Raw genomic sequence first — 19,870 nt, 5'->3', positions numbered from 1 at the left:
TATATCTGGAAAAACTTTTGGTATCCTCTTTTAAATTATTGGCTAGCTTACCTTCATATTTCATCTTTTCTCTCTTTTTCAGTTGCCTTCTCTTGGTTTTTAAAAGCTTCCCAATACTCTCCCCACTAATATTTGCTAAATTATATGTCTTGTCTTTTCTTTTTATGCTGCCTTTGGCTTCTTTTGTCAGCCACAGTTGTTTCATCCACCTTTAGAATACTTCTTCGTCTTTGGAACATATCTATCCTGCACCTTCCGAATTGTCCCCAAAAACTCCAGTCACACTGTTCTGCCATCATCTGTGGTAGTGTTCCCTTCCAATCAATTCTGGCCAGCTCCTCTCTCATACATCTGTGATTTCCTTTACTCCACTCTAATACTGAGACATCGAACTTTAGCCTCTCCCTCTCAAACTGCAGGATGAATTCTATCACATTACGATCACTACCTCCTAAGGGTTCTTTTCCTTTAACAATCTTTGTTAAATCTGGTTCATTACACAGCACCCAATCTGGAATTTCCTTTCCCCTAGTGGGCTCAACCACAAGCTGCTCTAAAAAGCCATCTCATAGGCATTCTACAAATTCCTTCTCTTGGGATCCAGCGCCAACCTGATTTTCCCAATTTCCCTGCATATTGAAATCCCCCTTGACTATCACAACATTGCCCTTTTACATGCCTTCTCTATGTCAAATTGTAATTGGTATACAATAAGCTCTACAGAACGAAACACAAAATGTATTATATAATGTAGGGCCACTATATCAGAAACAGAGATTCTCTGCATGGACTTGGTGTATACTCACTGAGAATTTCCAGCATTTTTTTCTAATATTATATGAGACAGGATTTCCCTTCATCTCCACACATTATGACACGATGTACAAATCATACTATACACAATTTTCTGCCAATTGCTATAATCTATAAACATTCAAACAGTTTCTATGAGGTCCTCCCTCATTCTTTTAAATTCTAAGTATAGTCCAAGAGTGGTCAAACGTTCCTCATAAGTTAACCCTCTCATTCCCGGAATCATTCTAGTGAAACTTCTCTGAACCCTCTCCAACATCAGCACATCCTTTCTTAAACAAGGAGCCCAAAACTGCACACAGTACTCCAAGTGAGGTCTTACTAGTGCCTTATAGAGCCTCAACATCACATTCCTGCTCCTATACTCTATTCCTCTAGAAAGGAATGCCAACATTGCATTCACCTTCTTCATCACCGACTCAACCTGGAGGTTAACCTTAAGGGTATCCTACACGAGGACTCCCAAGTCCCATTGCATCTCAGAACTTTTCCATCTGAGAGGTTTATTCATCCATCCTGGCCATTCCCTGTCCAGTAGTGATAGAACTCTATACTGTGGTCCTCTCCTACAGAACCTTTCTACATCATAATAACTCTTTGTTTCCAATTAAGGAATGGCAGGCTCTCTGAGAACGAGGCCATTGCTAGATCATACCATTCATGAGATTATTGCTCCCAGAGCAATTGAAAAACTGAACAAGATCAATAATAGTTTTCTGTACATTTAAACAGAAACTATGATGACTCTTGTTTCCAAGGGTACCAATGATTGTGGAATTAGCAATAAATCCGAGTCCCACGATGACCATGGAATAGAGGCTCCTACTGTAGCAATGGAAAGTTTCATTGTGCTAACAAGTCTCCAACCAAAAGACATAGGGATTGTCCAAGCTCCAATCTTTAACTTTCCACATTAGCCTGTTTATTGTAAGCAGTCACAATGGGTTAAGCATGCTTAGATTAGAAAAACAGTGCTTCAATTGTTACTCAGTAGAGAGAATTTACATCACTAACAAATGAGATTAACTGATTTATTAAAAAGACTGCAGGAAGATGGAAGTTTAGGATGGATTAAGGTTCTTTCATCAAAGTTTGGGGAGATTTGATTCGTTGTAAAATCACAGAGGATTTAGAGTAGACAGAGTTAAGTAATGAGAATATTTTCCAAACTAATGTAATGAGAATATTTAAGTAATGAGAATATTTTTCCAAACTAAAGCAGCCAAGAACCAGAAGCACAGGTTTGAGTCCTTTAACAAAATGACTAGAATTGATGGGAGAATAGATGAGTTGCTGGGAGGTGCAGTTCATTGATGCAGCTCAAAGAAGTGCCTGTTCATCACTATATCACTAAATAACAACCAACCAAATAAATAAATATATAAATAGGCAGATATATAGATAAGTAAGTAGTAAGTAAGTAAATAAATAAATAAATGGGTGGCTCAGATCTCAAATGCACTGGCTGAATATAAGAAAGATAGGAACTCACTGGTAGTCTTCAAAAGGACATTTGGCAAATACTTAAAAAGTAAAGAGTGGGATTTATGGAAATAATAGGAAATAGATTGCTCCTCTAAAGAGCCAGTGTAGATTTAGTTGTGTTAATTAGCTCTTCATGCGTAATTCTCCATGTCCAAGTCCCATACTAAGTTATTGCCTATGTTAGGAAACAGAATAAAAACACACAGGATGTTTCATTCTGTTGCTTTTTGCACTATGTGTATGTTGACTTGATTTAGAATTGGTTTCCAGCTCCCAGCTTTTTATAATACAATTTCCTTAAAATAATTTAATTTCACCTACCTATGATGACAGAGTCTGGACTATAATGTTTAGCATTCCAATTCACACGATGTATGATTTTTGTTAAGGTTCATAAGGAATTAGGACAACAGCTATTAGCGATGGCCGTGAATAAGGCAAGGCAAACCTGAAATATCAAATGGCACCCTGTATGAACAGGAACGCTTCTGTTAATTATAACCTGGTCTAAAGTTAGTCAACAAAACGGTTTTGTGTTGTGGTTTTGATAGGAACTTGAGAACCATGCTCCTAAATTTAGTTCAATATAGTCTGGTTCACATTTGGGATCCTTCTGTTGGAATACATCCAGACTGACGTCAGCAATAGTCATCACCGAATCCAGGGGTCATGCGCTGGATTCATAAACTGGAGCATATTTCGGAATGGGCACATTTCAAACTTCACGGAAATAGAAGGAAGGCGCCAGGAGGGGAACTTCACTTTAGGATTTACAGCTGGCTGCATACTTTAACGAGTTATGGGATCTGCTAAGAAAAGTTGTCCTCTTGTCCACTCTCCTGATAATCGTTGATTCCGCCCCGCCGACTTGTTATTCGGCTGTTTTGAAATTAAGCAAAGGAATTATGGTGACAATGGAAAGATTAGAGAAATATCCTGTCACGGTAAATTAAAAAGGCAATCTGTTGTCTTGATTAGTGGATTGTGCTTGCAGAATAGTTACATGAATATGTTTCTTCCACAGAGCCGTTGTGTTGCCCATTTGCCCAAACTATACATTGATGTACACGTAAGTACTTTCGACTTCAGGAAAGCACCGTTGGCGCAGTTACTATTTCAGTGATTTGTTGCTATTGTTCTTAATGAAAATATTGATTAAGTATATTCGTGTTCCAGAACGCTTGCGTGTTGATCAAACTTCGCGATCACATCTATGCTTTGGAAAATCTCATCACTGCCAAATGCAAAGAATTAAAAAGAATTGCTTTTCTGAAATTCCGTATTGCGCGATTGTATTCAATGATCAGCCGACTCTGCCGCCGGGTAACGTATACAGTATAGATCTTGTTGACACCTCAAGTCGAACGTCAGGTCTTGAGCGAGGACTATAGATAAAAACATATGTATTTCAAAAAGTACTTTATTCATATAACAGATCTAAAATATCATTCAAATCAATATTTTCAAACAAATAGTGTTATTCCATTACTTAACATTAACATAGAATCGGTTATCGTCAATTTTCAAATTTAAACTAAATAGTTAGTGGAACTTTAACTCAATTCATGCGGCTTATATTCTGAATACATTACCAAGCTTACTATCTGTATGCTTATCCTGATTTTGATTTGCTTTCTAATTGGATAACGTTGCACTTACCGCATGGTCAATAATTACAGTTGTTTTCCCCCCCCTTCAGGATCTTGTGTTTCTCACTGATGATTGCCCGGCACTAGAACGGCCTCCACCCCCAGAACCTCAAGAAGACAACTTAAAGTGAATCCTTTGGGTTAACAGATTCAGTGGTATCACACGTTTTGTATTATTCCAACAGTCTCTCCATATGAAAACCCACCACGTTATTTTAACCACAGAGCTAGTTCTAATAGGATAGTGCAGACTTGGATTATATAAAACCATTTGGTACATTGTATTCAATGATCTAATCAATTTATGTGTGTTATATGAGAGGTGTAGTGTGGCACTGGACTAAAACTATTTTGGCTCGCTGATTATTGCTGGATTGTACAAAAGTGAGTGAACAATATTAGCAAAATAAATGACTATGTTTCAATTTGAAATGTATTCTTGTCTTGTCAATTGTGTGGTTGTTGGCACTGCTGTTTCTATACAAGAGGTTATTGGCGCTTTGGGCAAATGATTATTCTTTGAATGGTTACCAAATCAAATTCACTTCATGATTATTAGTAAATATTCTTATATTATGTTTTTCATTTTGACTTGATATGCAATCCTCTTTTGAAAATCATTAATAAATCTTCTTTTACCAACATTTCATCCCAGTTCTTGTACATAAATGGTGCTCCACACCATCCAGAGCAAAGAACCTCACTTTACTGGTACCCAATTGACCACCAAAATCTTCATTCCTTACAGAACAGCACAAAGTATAGTGCAGTCACTCACATAACATTCAGTAGAATAGTACAACACAGAAACAGACCCTTTGACCCAAGACATCTGTGCCACACAATGCCAAATTAAACTATTCCCATTCTCTGCAAATGATCTATATTCCTCCATTCCCTGCCAGCCCATGTGACTTTCAAACTGCTCCTTAAATTTTGTTATTAATTCTGCTTTCATGCCAGGAACATGCTTCTCTTAGCTGCATGTTCCAGGTACTGCCACTTTGTGTAAAATCTTGCATTGCAGATCTCCTTTAATGATTCCTGTCCCACCTTAAAGCTTATCTGATATTTTCACACTAGGACAACGATGCTGACCTTACTTATGCCTCTCATACTTTAATATAGTTTGATCAGTTTGCCTCTCAGACTCGAGAAACAGTCCAAGTTTGTCCAACTGCTTTTTACAACAAATACTCTCTCATCCAGGCAGCATCCTGGTGAATCTCTTCTGTACCATCTCCAAAGCTTTCACATCCTTACTGCAATGCCGTGAACAGAACTACACATAATGCTCCAAATGTGCTCTAAACAAAGCTTTATACTGCTGCAACAGAACTCCCAGCTTTTATACTCAATGTCCGCTCTAATGAAGACAAACAATCCTTACTCATTTACTGCTCCATCCATTTGTGTTGGATCTTACAAGGAGCTAAAGGCTTGCACCTCAAGATTTTCCTGTACATGAATGTCACTTACTGTATATTTTCCTCTTATATTTGACCTCCCAAAGTGTAACAGCTCACACTTGTCTAGATTAAACACCACTTGCCATTTCTGCACTCAGTTTGTGAATAATTCTGTGGTATCTTTTGATAACCTTTTTGACTATCCACTTTTACTCTAATTTTCTGTGTTTACTTATTAATTAATATAACACCTCTTTTGGAGTATTAACTTCTTTGATAGTCTTTCAGAATTAAGGATGGTTCACTTCCACTATAGTTTTGTGGATTCTGTGATGATTGATAGCACTTATGTTAACCTTGATGAACCTTTATCATTGTGGTATGGCAGTGTATCCTGGGAGCAGATTTGTAGAGAATCTTTGTTTACAGACATAGTGATTAACACCCATTCTAGTGTATACTCCAGTGAAGGAGTCGAAGATGACTTGAAGTTGAGTGTGTGCAAGCGCAAGCATCATCTAATTGTTACAAATTGACATCTGAGGTTTAGAGGACCTTGGCTCTAGGATGCATAGAGCACTACAGCACAGGAACAGGCCCTTCAGCCCATCTAATCCATTCCAAACTATTATTCTGCCTAGTCCCATCTGCCTGCACCTGGACCATAGCTCTCCATACCATTTCCATCCACATACTTATCCAAACTTATATTAAACATTGAAATTGATACTGCATCCACCATTTCTGCTGGTAGAGTGTCACAGTGTGAACAGAATTATGTATCTGTCTCTTGCAAATTAATTTCTTGAATCCTTTTATGATGCCCACAACCCATGTTTTGAGCAAAACATTTAAATCAGCAGCAGTGAAAGATTAGCTTCCGCATTCACATAATGTGAATTGCACTTCTCCATCAAGTTATGGGTTCCTTGGTGTGGAGTGAATGAGCTCCATATATAAAGACAAATTGCTATCTCATAAGACATCTATTATCAACAACATTCTGCTTAATTATTCATAAGGCATCATGTTATATAAAAGCAAAGTTTGTCAATTGTATGTTTCCTCTGGCACACTGCAACTTTGAGATGCCATCATTGAAAAAAATAATCCTTGAATATTTCTAAATCTAAGCCTAAAGAATCAAAAGGTGCAAATTAAGTTAAATCAGCATTTTCACTGTTTTTCCTTTTCTTCTAATACATTAATATAATGCTTTTATGCATTAACTTTTATTTATTTATTTATTTATTTGTTTGTTTGTTAAATTTTTAGAAAATTACAAAGAATAAATGTGATGATAAAATAGTAAGAAAGAGAAAAATAATATTAATCCTCCCCCCCCCCAACCCTTATCTAAAGAAAGAAAAAAAAAGAAAGAAAGAAAAGAAAGATTGCCTGGATATCGGAGGATCCCCACATGCTCCATGGAGTTCAAAATAATTTTAATATTTATTTTTACTTTCCCCAATTACTTTATAATTTTATCTTCAAAGGACCTATGTATTTAATCCTATCTTTTGTAGGTATGGGAGCCAAATTTTCAAAAATATATCATATTAATTTCTTAGATTATATGTAATTTTTTCAAGTGGAATACAACTATATATTTCATTATTCCAACGATCCATAGTTAAATATAAATCAGATTTCCAAGTAACTGCGATAACTTTTTTGGCTACTGCCAATGCAATTTTTATAAATTTTTTCTGATACTTATTCAATTTAAGTTTCGGTATTGTCCCTTCAATATCTCCTAATAAAAATAATATTGGACTATGTGGCAGTTGTACTCCAGTAATTTGTTCCAATAAAAGTCTTAGATTTATCCAAAATGGTTGAATTTTAAAACAAGACCAAGTAGAATGTAAAAAAGTACCAATTTCTTGATTACATCGAAAACATTGGTCAGACATATTTGAATTTATATTGAGTTAAGTATTGTATGTAATTCGTTTTGCTACAATAAGTGTATGGGACATTGGAAAAATGTTGAATTTCCCCATGGGGATGAATAAAGTATCTATCTATCTATCTATCTATCTATCTCTATCTATTTATTTTCTGTGGTGTTATATATAATTGATGTAAAAAATTATATTGTATTAATCTAAGTTGAACATTTATTGTATTTATCATACTATCAGAACATAATCTTGACCAGCTTTTTCCATCAATTTTAACATTCAAATCAGATTCCCATTTTTGTCTTGATTTATGAATTCCTGATTTAATTGTCTGTTTTTGAATCAAATTGTACATACAAGATGTAATTTTTTTAAATTTTCCTTTTTGAATTAGTATTTCTATTTTGCTAGGTTTTGGCATCAACATTGTTTGACCCAGCTTTTCTCGTAAATAAGGCTTTAATTGAAAATAACAGAAAAGAGTGTTGTTTGATATTTTATATTTATTTTTTAATTGATCAAACAACATCAATATACCTCCTTCAAAACAATCACCTATATATTTAATCCCCTTTTGGAACCAATTATGTAAAAGTTTATTATCCATTGTAAAAGGAATAAGCCTATTTTGAATTAAAGTTCTTTTTGCTAATAAAGATTTCTTTATCTCATCGTCCATGCATTACCTTCTTAAATCTAATGTTACACTTTTAAAAATATGGTAGCTAAACATAAGCAACTATAGTATTTCACTGGTGAACAGAAATTCTCTGTTTCTAATCACAGTTTTCATAAGATTATGTAAATATACTTCACAGAAAAAGGCCATTCTGTGTAACTGGTCTGTGTCAATATTTATACTTCATGAGTAGCCTTCCCCCTCCCTCTTTGTCACCTCATATGCTCGCCAGTGTTTATGTAGCATCTCCATTAATGTCTGTGCCATTTTCTCTAAATACTCCTTGTGATACCAGATTCTGTGTTCAACCAATCTCTCAGTAAACATACTCCTGAATTCCTTATTGAATTTGTTGATGAAGTCTTACTTTCGCTCATGTAAACTCTCTATCATGTGGCAATACTTTATACACATCTACCCTTTCAAAGCTGTTTGTATTCTGAAAGGCTTAGTCCTTATTTTTCTATGTAAGGTTATGCTTTATGACAGCTGTTGTATACTATCACCCTGGTACATGCAGTTTCCCATCCTTTACATTGTTTAAGAATCTTTTTAATGACATAATCTTCTTTGGCCCCATCACAAAAGTTGTTACATTGGAACCACCTCCATCTTTTTTTCTGTAGTTTCAATCTGAAATGTTGGTGTTATACTTGACCACAAGTCGACCTTTAGATATATTTAAACCTCACCACCAAGACAGCCTATTTCAAGGTCTATGGAGTCACTTAACTCCACTGCCCCAGGGAATCTGCTGCTGAAATCCCTGTAAGCTTCTTTGTTATGTCAAGCCTACTCCTGGTTGAATGCTCAGTGAATTCAACAGCATTAAAAACCCCAGCCAATCCCTAAATGTTCATAATCTCTGGATTTTCTGACCTATTCTGACTCCTGGATGCACATTGTCTGTTTTCCAATTCTTGTCTTGTTGTTCAAATTGCTCCATTTAGTCACCCCTCCCCCATCTCAGTCATCTTCACCATTGCCTTAACTCTCCAAGATATCTACAATCAACTGCCTCCGAGATCTCATTCTTTCTCAGACTTAATTGCTAAACCACTGACCATCACATTTTCAGCTACCAAAGATTAAAATATCTCAATGTCATTTTCATTTTGAACATGCTTCCTGAAACCCAGCAAGATTCTGCAAGAAAATAGAAAAATGTTGAGAATATTCAACTGATCAAGCAGCATCTGTAGAGATAGAAACAGGGTTAACATTTCAGGTCAGTAATTCATCATTAGAATTGGAAATGTGAGGGGGAGAGCATGCCAATAAATTGAAGAGCAGGCAGATTGGGGTGTCTGTGATTGGGTGGACACCAAGGCTGTCCAGGACACAATTGTTTTCACTACCAAAGGAGTAAAATACTGGGAGGATGAATAAGGACGGTAAAGAGAAAGAGAGAGAGAGAGAGAGAGATAATACTCAGTATATCAGGAGACATCTGTAGAGAGAGAGAAACTAAGTTAGTGTTAAAGGTGGATAACCTTGCATTGGGACCTATTGAACTTATTTCATTATTGAATCTCAAGGGCTGCTACATGCCTAGAGGGATGACAATGTGCTGTCCGCACATTTAGAAAATTACATTGCTATGATTGCTATAACCTAGAATAGATGCTCTGGGTTGACCTTGAGGGCTGATTTAGAGAAATAGGTTAGATTAACATTATTTGTCACATGAACATTGAAACATGCAAACATACATAATTTGCATCAATGCCCAATACAGTCTGAGGATGTGCTGGAGGTGGTCTGCTAGTGTTGCCATGGTTTGGATGACCTCAACATACTAACTTACTAACTGGTAGTCTTTGGAATGTGGGAGGAAGCTAGAGCACCCTAAGGAAACCCACATGGTTATGAGGAGACACCTTACAGGAGGCAACGTACAGACACCATAGATACAACGGCGGGAATTAAACCCGATTGCTGGCGCTGTAAAGCGTTGCTACCTGCTATGCTACTGTGTTGTTGAGTGAAGGATCTTCTAAAAGAGGAATCCCAATCTGTACTTATTTCGTGTCTGTATTAGAAGGAACAAAAAGCTCAGACAACATATTTACAGAACATCTATTTAGTCTGCAAGGGATATTTATATCGGGCATATAACTTCGTTTCTCCTTCCACATAACCTGCCTACCGCAACAATCTACTGGATCAACATTTGTGAGGGGAATTGAATCGTCAACGATTGGGTTCGAATTCATCAGCGGGAATTCGACCGGAAACGTCAACAATTTCACCTCCCACACACACACAGATGCTGCTCAGCTGTTCCTGATTCCAGTATCTGCAGTCTCGTGTCTCCACTGATGCTTTCTGACCTGCTGAATACCCCCAACATTTCCAATTGTTTTCACAAAATTCCAGTGGACTTTCTTCGTTTTTCAAAAGTTTTGCAACTTGTTTTTCTTCTTCTGTAAGTTTTTTTTTCTCGCCTGCTCTGATACCTTCTTCAGTAGCTTGGTGCTTGATTATGTTCGATAGAAACACTTCCGGTGGTTTATATGAAAGGCGCTATATCCCCGTGTGCGTCAGGTCAATACCTACAACCGCGATGTCACCGAACCTAGGCATTTGGCTGGGCAGCGCCGTACGGAGCCTGCACCCACTCGCCCAGAGTTGTGCTCGTTTGTCATATAAGATGGACGCCTGGTACCTAAAGACCGCGCCAAGCCCACATGCAAATAGGTTGTCAGCGGCCATATGTTACAGAAATCTCTATGGTAACCGCACCGTTGGTGTTACACTGCTCTGAAATTGAGAAAACTTCCCAGCATTGCCGTCGGAAAGTTTAGAAGTAAAAGCTCCTTATACCCTTCACTGAATTTTAAGCATCATTTAATACTAGTCGCTTGGACGCTTCATTCGTTGGAATGAAGATTGCTTTGATTAGTTCTTGAGCTGTTCTGCCTCGGTTCGTGAGAGTCTCAGGCTGACAGGATCCTGCATGGCACGACGCCAGAGCTGCCTGTGCTACTTTGCAGGTCGCTTTGACACTGTTACCGTGTGGTGGCTTTAACTCCTCATGGAACTCAACAGTCAGCGCCCGGACCCTTCGGCGAGGTCTAAGCCCGAAGTTCGACACCCCTGCACCCCGACTTCGGACAACGAGGAAGGCGAGAATGATAGGCCGCCTCATGTCTGGTGCAGCGACAAGTCACTCAATCTTTGCAAGAACAACTTAACCTGTCTGAGTTGTGACATGCCAAGATGTATCGAGGTAAATCGGCCCTCGCTAGTTTTGTTGGCTCTTATTTTTGTGTATTTGCTTCACTTAGTTTAGAATTTCAAATGTAAATCTGCCTGTTCTTTGTGTTGTTTTTTGAAAGGACCGATGCATGAACTTTTGAAAATTGACCACAGTTCTCAATTCATATTGCATTTTTTTTTAAAAGTTTGGCCACTTTGGGGGCCTCGTTCAATCGTCGAGATTATTGTGAGCACAAGTATACTGAAGTACAGGAACAACTTAAACTTGCTCGCATCAGATCACAGACAGGCAGGTTCAGACAGCGGGCCACACATAAACTGTAGGTAAATTATACAAAGGGTAAAGAAAAGACTGCAAAAATGAAGCATTAATACACAAACAAGGAGAGACACGTCTATGGCAGTGCAACAATGTTCTGAGGTAAAATCCCACATGCATTTGAATGTGAGAGGGGAGGAGTTTAAAGGAGTTGTGTAGGGTAAAATTTTATGTATGCAGAAAGCGGTAGCTTGGGTAAATGGTGGAAGCAAATACAATAGTGTTATTGGATTAATATGCAAGAAATGAAGGGATGAGGATCACGTGCAGGCAGAAAAGAATTAGTTTAATTCTGCATAACTTTCTGTAGACATTGTGTGCTGAAGGGCCTGTTATTGTGCAATACTGTACCTATCTTCCATGGTAACATCAGTGAGTGGTGGACTATAGACTCGGTGCATTCAGCAGACCAGGAGAGCAGTTTCTGCTGAAGATTCTGTGCGACGTGCATTGACCCACAGGCCCCAGTGCTAACACTGCTGGCACCTGCCCCTTTGGGACTCCAGTTACATGAAGCAATGCATCAGGTAAACACAGTTTCCTGAAATTTGGGTTCCAAGAGACAATCTGAAGCCCAGGAAGGCCAGGCAATAGAAAGAGTAAGGAGAAATTTGATGCAAATTCCTTGTGTTGTTCATTCTCCTGAGCTCAAAAATGTGATCTCCTAATTTACTCATATGGGAAGAATGGAGAGTCCAATGGTGGCACAGCAATTAGTACTGTTGTCTCACAGCTCCTAGGAAAACGGTTTAATCCTGACCTCACATACCACCTACATACAGTTGGCATGTTTTCTCTTGTGACATTGTGGGCTTGCAATGGGTGCCCAAGTTTCCTTCCATATCCCAAAGAAGAGGTAGTAGACTAAATTGGCTCTTTAGTGTAAATAGGAACCACAAGAATCACAGTGAGTTGATGGGTATGTGAGAGAGAAGAGGTTGCACAGATACAGGGGAATAAGGAGAGAGGGTATGACTAATGGAATTATTCCATTGGAAGCTGGCATGGACTTGATTAGTGATTGACCAGTTGTTTGGTAATAAATACATAATAATGCTGACAGCCAGTTACTCGGAGATAAGAATTATGTTTGGAGCTATTTGAGTATAAATTCTGTATGAGTATCTGAATGAATTTATTTGAGGCGTGTATAATCAACCCCAATTCCTCTGACATCATCCATTCCATGCACAACATTTGTCTTTGTACTGGCAAGATAACCACAAGAGATTCTGCAGATGCTGGAAGTCCAGAGCAACACATATAAAATGCTGGAGGAACTCAGGAACTTTACTGGCCGGATCATTTTTTTTTGCCTGAAATATTTATATTTCTAGAAAAATCTAAGACTAAAGTTACAGCCTAATCTTGTGTCTTCCTGTTTTTCAGATTGTGTCCAAATTCTCTTAGAGAATGCAGTGGCCTCAGATCTTCCACTTTCTGGGACATTGCCCATGGCCACAACTTCCTTCTAAATGTTCTGCTTTTCAGTGACTAATATCAAAGAGACGACCCCTTTCATTAAAAATCTGTAATAGAAAGGAATGCACATGTTCACAGATGTGTCCAAATTGAGTTTGATAATATCTGGCTCAGTAAAGCAGGCCACAGAAATGCAGACAAATGAATAACACAATAAGTTAAACTGGCAGAGTTTAAGAATGATTCTGGATGAACTCAACTCAACTGATCTGCCCATTATATACACTGCATATTCTGATTCCCTTTCAATCTTAGAAATGTAGCTTGGATTATGCCAGAGTCAAAAATTTACAAAATCAATTCTATAATTAAGAAGCTAAAATTGGGGCATAATGTAGTTAGATGTAGTAGTTAGAATATTATTTGTGGACAAACTATTCAAATCCATAATTTGAGGTGTAATTGGTGGTCATTTAGAAGTACAAGGCTTAATTTAGATTAAGAATATTAAGAAAATTAGTTTTCAGACATCAAATTTCTTTCAACACACACAAAATGCTGGAGGAATTCAGCAGACCAGGCAGCATAGACAGTAAAGAGTAAACTGTCAACATTTCAGGCCGAGACCCTTCATCGGGACCTTCATGAGCCCTGATGAAATGTCTCAGCCTGAAATATCGACTGTACTCTTCTCCATAGATGCTGCCTGGCCTGCTGAGTTCCTCCAGTATTGTGTGTGTTGCAGGAAATTAACAGAATCTGCAGAGTTTCTCTTGATAGTAATCAAATTTCTTGTTCAGTTTGATGCCACTTCAAGTTCAATTTAAAGTTTATTGTCATTCAACCGTATACAGCTAAACCTTAACAATGTTTCTCTGGGACCAAGGTGCAAAACACAGTACATATTTCACATACAGCACATAAAATAATATTAACAGATAATGGAACAAATATTCATAAAATGCATACATGGCATATAGTTAAACAGTATAATGCTACTGCTGCTGACATAAATAATGTGTACTGGGAAGTGTTCAGAAGTCTCACAGCCCGAGGGAAGAAGCTGTTACCCAACCTAGCAGCCCCTTGTTCTTATTCTACCTGATGGTAGGAGGTTAAGTTAATTGTGGCTCAGGTGGGAGGTCTTCTTGTCAATGCTGAGGGGCTCTGTGAACACAGAGCTTGTGGTATATATACTGGATGGAGGTGGGGGTGGAAAGAGAGACTCTGTTGATTCTCTCAACACTTCTCACCATCCGTTGCAGGGTCTTGAGACCAGATGGCTTTCAACTCCCATACCAGATGGTGATGCAACTGGCCAAAACGCTCTTGATGGGCTCCAGTAGGGTATGGTTAGAATGGAGGCACAGTAGCATAATGGTTAGCACAGCGCTTTACAGTACAGGCCACCCGGGTTAAATTCCCATCAACGTTTCTACATTTTCCCCATGACCACGTGGATTTCCTCCTTGTGCTCTGGTTTCCCTCCGTAGTCCAAAGTGGTAGGTTGATCTGTCATTGTAGATTGCCCCTTGATTAGGCTAGGATTAAATTGGGAGACTGCTGGGCAGCCTGGGTCAAAGGATCAGAAGTGCCTATTCCATGCTGTATCTCTAAATAAATAAAAAATAATAATAATGAACTACTTTGGGCAAATGTGTGTACGTGGGGATTTGAGTCATAGTCACAGAGTAAAACAGCCTGGAAACAGGCCTTCTTGCCCAATTCATCCAAGCAGACAGAGATACCCAAGTAAGCTAGTCCCATTTGTCTGTGTTTGGCCTGTACCCCTCTAAACCAGGGGTTCCCAACCTGGGGTCCACAGACCCCTCGGTTAATGGTAGGCATCCAAAGCATAAAAAGTTTGTGAACCTCTGCTCTAAACCTTTCCCATTCTTAAACTTATCCAAATGTTTCTTAAATATTGCTATCGTACCTGCCTGAACTACTTTTTTCTGGCAGTTCATTCCTTATATACACTACACCACTTTCTTAATGAAGAATTTGTCCTTCAGGTCCCTTTTGCATTCTTTCCGTCTTATCTTGACCTATGCTCTTGAGTTTGTGGTCCTCTTTTCTAGAGAACAAGACTGTGAACATTCACCCCATCTGTGCCAGGCAGGATTTTATAAAGTCACCTTTTCAATTTCTTACATACCAAGGAATAAAGCCCTAGCCTGCCCAGCCTCTTTGTATAATTCAATTTTTCTAATTCTTGCAAATCTTCTGAAAGTGTATGCAAAGATTAATACCTTCTTTTATCAACTCCTATTATAAATATCTTCTCCTCTTCTAAAGCATCTATATCTGGAGGGCAACTTACTTCAAGAATTACCAGAGGAACTGTTTGATCACCTGCCACATCTCGTGTGGTTGGACTTAAGGAAGAACAGACTCCAGAAAATACCCACTAGAATTGGAAATCACAGGTATGGAATCAGAACCCACTGGATTGGTTACAGGAGGGCATTACTGCTGATTCTATCATTGACTCCGAGTTGATTGCTATTTCATTGAACCACTTCTGAAATGGCAATGTTCCCCTTAGTAGAATATTTATTATCATTCATCATCAATATTCACAATAGTCACAATATATACAGACACTCCAGTGCCTGAAATCACTTTATGGACATTCAATCAATATACGTGTATAAGCTATCTTTGTTTATATTTATTGTTTTTTATTATTGAGTTCTTTATCTTATTGTGTTTCTTTTTGTGCTGCATCCAACCCAGAGTAACAATTATTTTATTCTCCTTTACACTTGTGTACTGAAAATAACATTAAACAATCTGGTATCTTGAATGAGTAATAGTTTTTTTTTCCGCAAGTCCGTGGACTTTGGAAAATATATCTGTAAGCTCGTATCGTTCAGACTGAGGGAGCAACAAAAATTATTCCAAGTGGGGATCTTAACAATAATATTTTTGAATCATCTTTCAAGACACCACTGATATTTTGAAGCATCATTGGTTTAAGAATATCTGGGAGCCCACCTTGCTGACATAAATGTAAACAAAGAGCACCCAGCTGTGTCGTGTACTAGCCGCTAACCCCATCCCAGATGCTAGGAAAGAAATTACTTGAATAGTTGAAAAGGGTTCATCAGAATGGCAGAGAAGTACTGATGGCATTGCTTGCATCCAGCAAAGCCAAAAATTTGTTGAAACCATCTGGTTCTGAACAAACAGGCCACTTTATTGCTCCGAGAGTGGAGTTTATATAATCCACCACAGGTGACACATCAATATTTTGCTAGCATGGGAGAGATTAAAAATGTGTAAGTGAGATTTCCTCAAAAATCTAGGAGTAAATGATGGAATTGTTTTTGTATTGCATGTTTTCCACATATGGCAGTGGGTATGTTTTCACTTTTTTGACTTTTAAATTAAACCACAAAATGTTCTCATCATGAAGAACACTTCGCTGTTCTCAACAGATCATAAAAACCACACAGCTGAGGAGGCAGCCATTAAGCCTATCATGGTTGTGCTACGTCTTGGAATAAATCACCATTTAGATTCAGTCCCCGGCAGACAACAGTTTGTGCGGCTTCAGAGCTGTGTGTCAGACTTAGCTGTAAGCGGCACTGCGACCCCACAGGGGTCCCTTCCTGTTTACCTTGTATTCTTCGGACTTTAGGTATAACTCTAAGTCAAGTCATCTGTAGAATTTCTGATGAATCAGCAGTAGTTGGGTGTGTAAAGGATGAATACAGGGTCCTGGTGGAGGACTTTGTCAAATGGTGCAAGCTGAAACATCTGCAGCTCAAAATCAGTAAGACAAAGGAGACGGTGATGGACTTTAGGAAGACTAAGCCTGCACTGCTCCCTGTTACAATTGATGGTGAGGACCTCTGAGTATCTGGGGGTGCACCTGGATGACAGACTTGACTGGAGCACCAACACAAATGTTGTTTTCAAGAAGGTCCTGAGTTGCCTCTACTTCCTGAGGAGATTGAGGTCCTTTGGAGTATGCAGGCCTCTCCTTCACATGTTCTACCAGTCTGTTACCGCCAATACAACCTTCTATGTGGTGGTGCACTGGGGCAATGGCATCAACACCGGAGATGCCAACAGACTCAATAAACTGATTAGAAAGGCTGGCTCTGCTATCGAACTGGACACACTGGAGGCTGTGGTAAAACAAAGGACTCTATGGAAAACCCTGGCAATTCTGGACAATGTATCTCACTCTCTGCATGCCATCTTGGCTGAACAGAGGAGCATTTTCAGTAATAGACTTAGACAATTACACTTCCCCAGAGAGTGCTATATGAAGTCATTCTTACCCGTTATAATAAGTCAACGTATAGCTGGGGAAGTGATGACACCCCTCCTGTTGGACTGTTTGAGGGAACTTATTTTTTAATATTTCTTACTTCTCTTCTAATGTTTGTATATTTGTATATCTATGCACATGTAATACTATTGTGACACTAATTTCCTTTGGGATCAATAAAGTATCTATCTATCTATTGATCCATCTGTGTCCTCTGTTCTACAGATTGTTCTGTTATTTGCGTACATAATTCCCATTTGGAAGTTACTGTTCAACTACTTTCAACATTTTGCTAAACATTCAAATTATAATTATAGTTTTTAAATTACTGAAATGAAAAGATCAATCTTGCATTCCTGATGTAAATAACAAAAGAAATATGCCATTATAGTAAAACAGAAAATACACAACAGGCCAGGTAGCATGAAGAAAGGGTGAAATTGAGTTAATGTTCAGCTCAATTCCATTCTAGCAGAATTACATAACATCGCTTCAGGCAAAATTGGGCATTTGTTTCTAGAAGTCCTGTTTCCAGAATTACTGGGTTGTTTCAAAATAAATGTTTTAATGTATTGTTTTGACTCTAGTAGTTATTATCTTGGTCATGAATCAGAGAATTATTGCAAACCTCTCTCTAAGACTAGAACATACACAATAAGCTGATGCTTCATCATTTTATATAGGGAACAAGAGTAATATTATAAGAGTTGTCACCACCATGAATTATGTTGTTTAACCTCAATATTCAGGGGATTTTAAAACTGATCACTCAGCCTGTTGGGAATAATGATAATATAAACTAGAAGTATTTATGAATGCTATTAATTTTTGCAATTATCTGTATTCTTTTTTTTTAGTATTTTTATTCAGAAGAAAAAGCAAGATTTACAGAGTGTAATACATCTCAACATAAAGTGTGTACATTCATATATTGTAATAAAATTGATCAAAATGTTATAGCATATCACATAAAGGTATACCACTCCGTAATCAAAAATTTAAAGATAGGTCATACATCATAAAAGAAATATTTTATATTAAAAAAGTCAACCCCCTACCAACTACCAAAGAAGAAAGCTGATGGATGATAATGAATAATTAGAAAAAAAACATATTCGCTTAAGAAGAGATCTGTATTTGATGTTACTCTTGTGCTTGGAATGAGAAGAACACAAGAAATACATATTTGTAGTAAAACAGAAATGTGCTTGGTACTCAGTATTTAAGCAATAGAATAAATTTAATATCTAATGTAATCAAAGGGTTATTTTGCAGATGTCTTAGAACACTATTGTTGGAGACAAATCCACTTAGAGAGTTACCCGTGGAACTAGGTAAGTATTATGACATAATATTTTAAATTAAACCTATCATTTAATAATCTAGTGGAATGCATATTGTTTCAATGCTGGTTTATTTTAGTGACTGTATAAGTATTACTTTTGCAAGTATAGAATTTGAGATATTAAATTATCTTTTCACTGTACTGCCTCCTGCCATAACAAATTATTATGCTTCGTTTCTTCAGGAAATGTATCAACTCTTAAAGCGCTTAATCTGAGGAACTGTCCACTTCACTTTCCACCTTCAGATGTAGTGAATTTAGGCACACAAATTATACTTTCCTTTCTTCGAGAGCAAGCCACTAAATCCCTTCCTGAGACACTAAATCACAAAACAGGTAAGTCTTGGAATTATATTATTATTTTGAATGCCTTAAATTTAAGTAGCTATTATCCAAAGTGGAACCTTTTCCGTGCAAGGTGAATCCAAGGGCTTTGCATGTCAGAACACATGTAATGGAAATTACATAGGATGATCCATTTATCAAACATCAATATTGATTCTTCTCTTCAGCAAACTATTCAATTCCTTTAAATTCTGAAGCCAACACCACTGAATTTACCAGAAAGATTTGTGAGAAAAGGTATGCACAGTTTGTAAAATATAACACACAATGATTAATTATCAGAAGAAACCAGCAAGAACTGTTATATCATCTACATAATGTTAAAATATCTAACAGTAAATTTAAAACACCAATTTACTCTCAATGGAGTTATTGTCAAGTAACTTTAAAAGTACAAACAAGAGAAAATCTGCAGATGCCACGGATGATTGATCTGCAGATCTACCATTCAGGGCCCAAACAGTCCTTCCAGGTGAGGTGTCACTTCACCTGTGAGTCTTTTGGGGTCATATACTGTGTTCAGTACTCCTGGTGTGACCTGCTGTATATCAGTGAGATATGATTTACATTGAGAGACCACTTCGCCGAGCACCTACGCTCTCCATCCGCCAGAACAAGTGGGATCTCCCAGTGGCCACCCATTTAAATTCCACTTCCCATTCCCATTCTGATATGTCTATCCATGTCCTCCTCCACTATCATGATGAGGCCACACTTAGGTTGGAGGATCAACACCTTATATTCTGTTTGGGTAGTCTCCAACCTGATGACATAAACATTGATTTCTCAAACTTCCAGTAATGCCTCCACCCCCCCCCCCCCTCACCATTTCCCATCCCCTTGTCCCTCTTTCATGTAGTCTTCTTGCCTGCCCATCTCCTCCCTCTGGTGCTCCTCTGCCAACCCCCTCCCTCTTTCTTCCATGGCCTTCTGTCTCTTTCACCAATCAACTTCCTAGCTCTTTGCTTCATCCCTTCCCCTCCGCGTTTC

The 19,870-nt window shown here is 38.0% G+C and overlaps 2 protein-coding genes across 3 annotated transcripts in view; both read left to right on the top strand.

The window, feature by feature from the left end:
* Positions 1-2,980: 2,980 nt before the first annotated feature.
* On the top strand, positions 2,981-4,379 carry cytl1 (cytokine like 1). Its single transcript, XM_073042631.1, has 4 exons — positions 2,981-3,242; positions 3,323-3,367; positions 3,475-3,621; positions 3,998-4,379. The coding sequence occupies exons 1-4, from the start codon at positions 3,204-3,206 to the stop codon at positions 4,076-4,078; spliced, it is 312 nt and encodes a 103-aa protein (XP_072898732.1). The 5' UTR covers positions 2,981-3,203; the 3' UTR covers positions 4,079-4,379.
* Positions 4,380-10,463: 6,084 nt separating this feature from the next.
* The window catches only part of LOC140725910 (uncharacterized), a 53,068-nt gene continuing 43,661 nt past the window's right edge, over positions 10,464-19,870 (top strand). Inside the window, exons 1-4 of one of the 2 annotated variants that reach the window (XM_073041846.1) lie at positions 10,464-11,174; positions 15,204-15,334; positions 18,466-18,524; positions 18,719-18,871. In XM_073041846.1, coding sequence (XP_072897947.1) covers positions 10,980-11,174; positions 15,204-15,334; positions 18,466-18,524; positions 18,719-18,871 — 538 coding nt within the window. In that variant the 5' untranslated portion in view covers positions 10,464-10,979. The remainder of the gene's footprint in view (positions 11,175-15,203; positions 15,335-18,465; positions 18,525-18,718; positions 18,872-19,870) is intronic. The other variant, XM_073041845.1, reaches the window with a different exon arrangement.

Source organism: Hemitrygon akajei, chromosome 4 (assembly GCF_048418815.1).
Source record: "Hemitrygon akajei chromosome 4, sHemAka1.3, whole genome shotgun sequence".
Lineage (NCBI taxonomy): Eukaryota > Metazoa > Chordata > Chondrichthyes > Myliobatiformes > Dasyatidae > Hemitrygon > Hemitrygon akajei.
The sequence above is the reverse complement of the archived record's forward strand: the minus strand, read 5'-3'. Positions and strand labels throughout refer to the sequence as shown.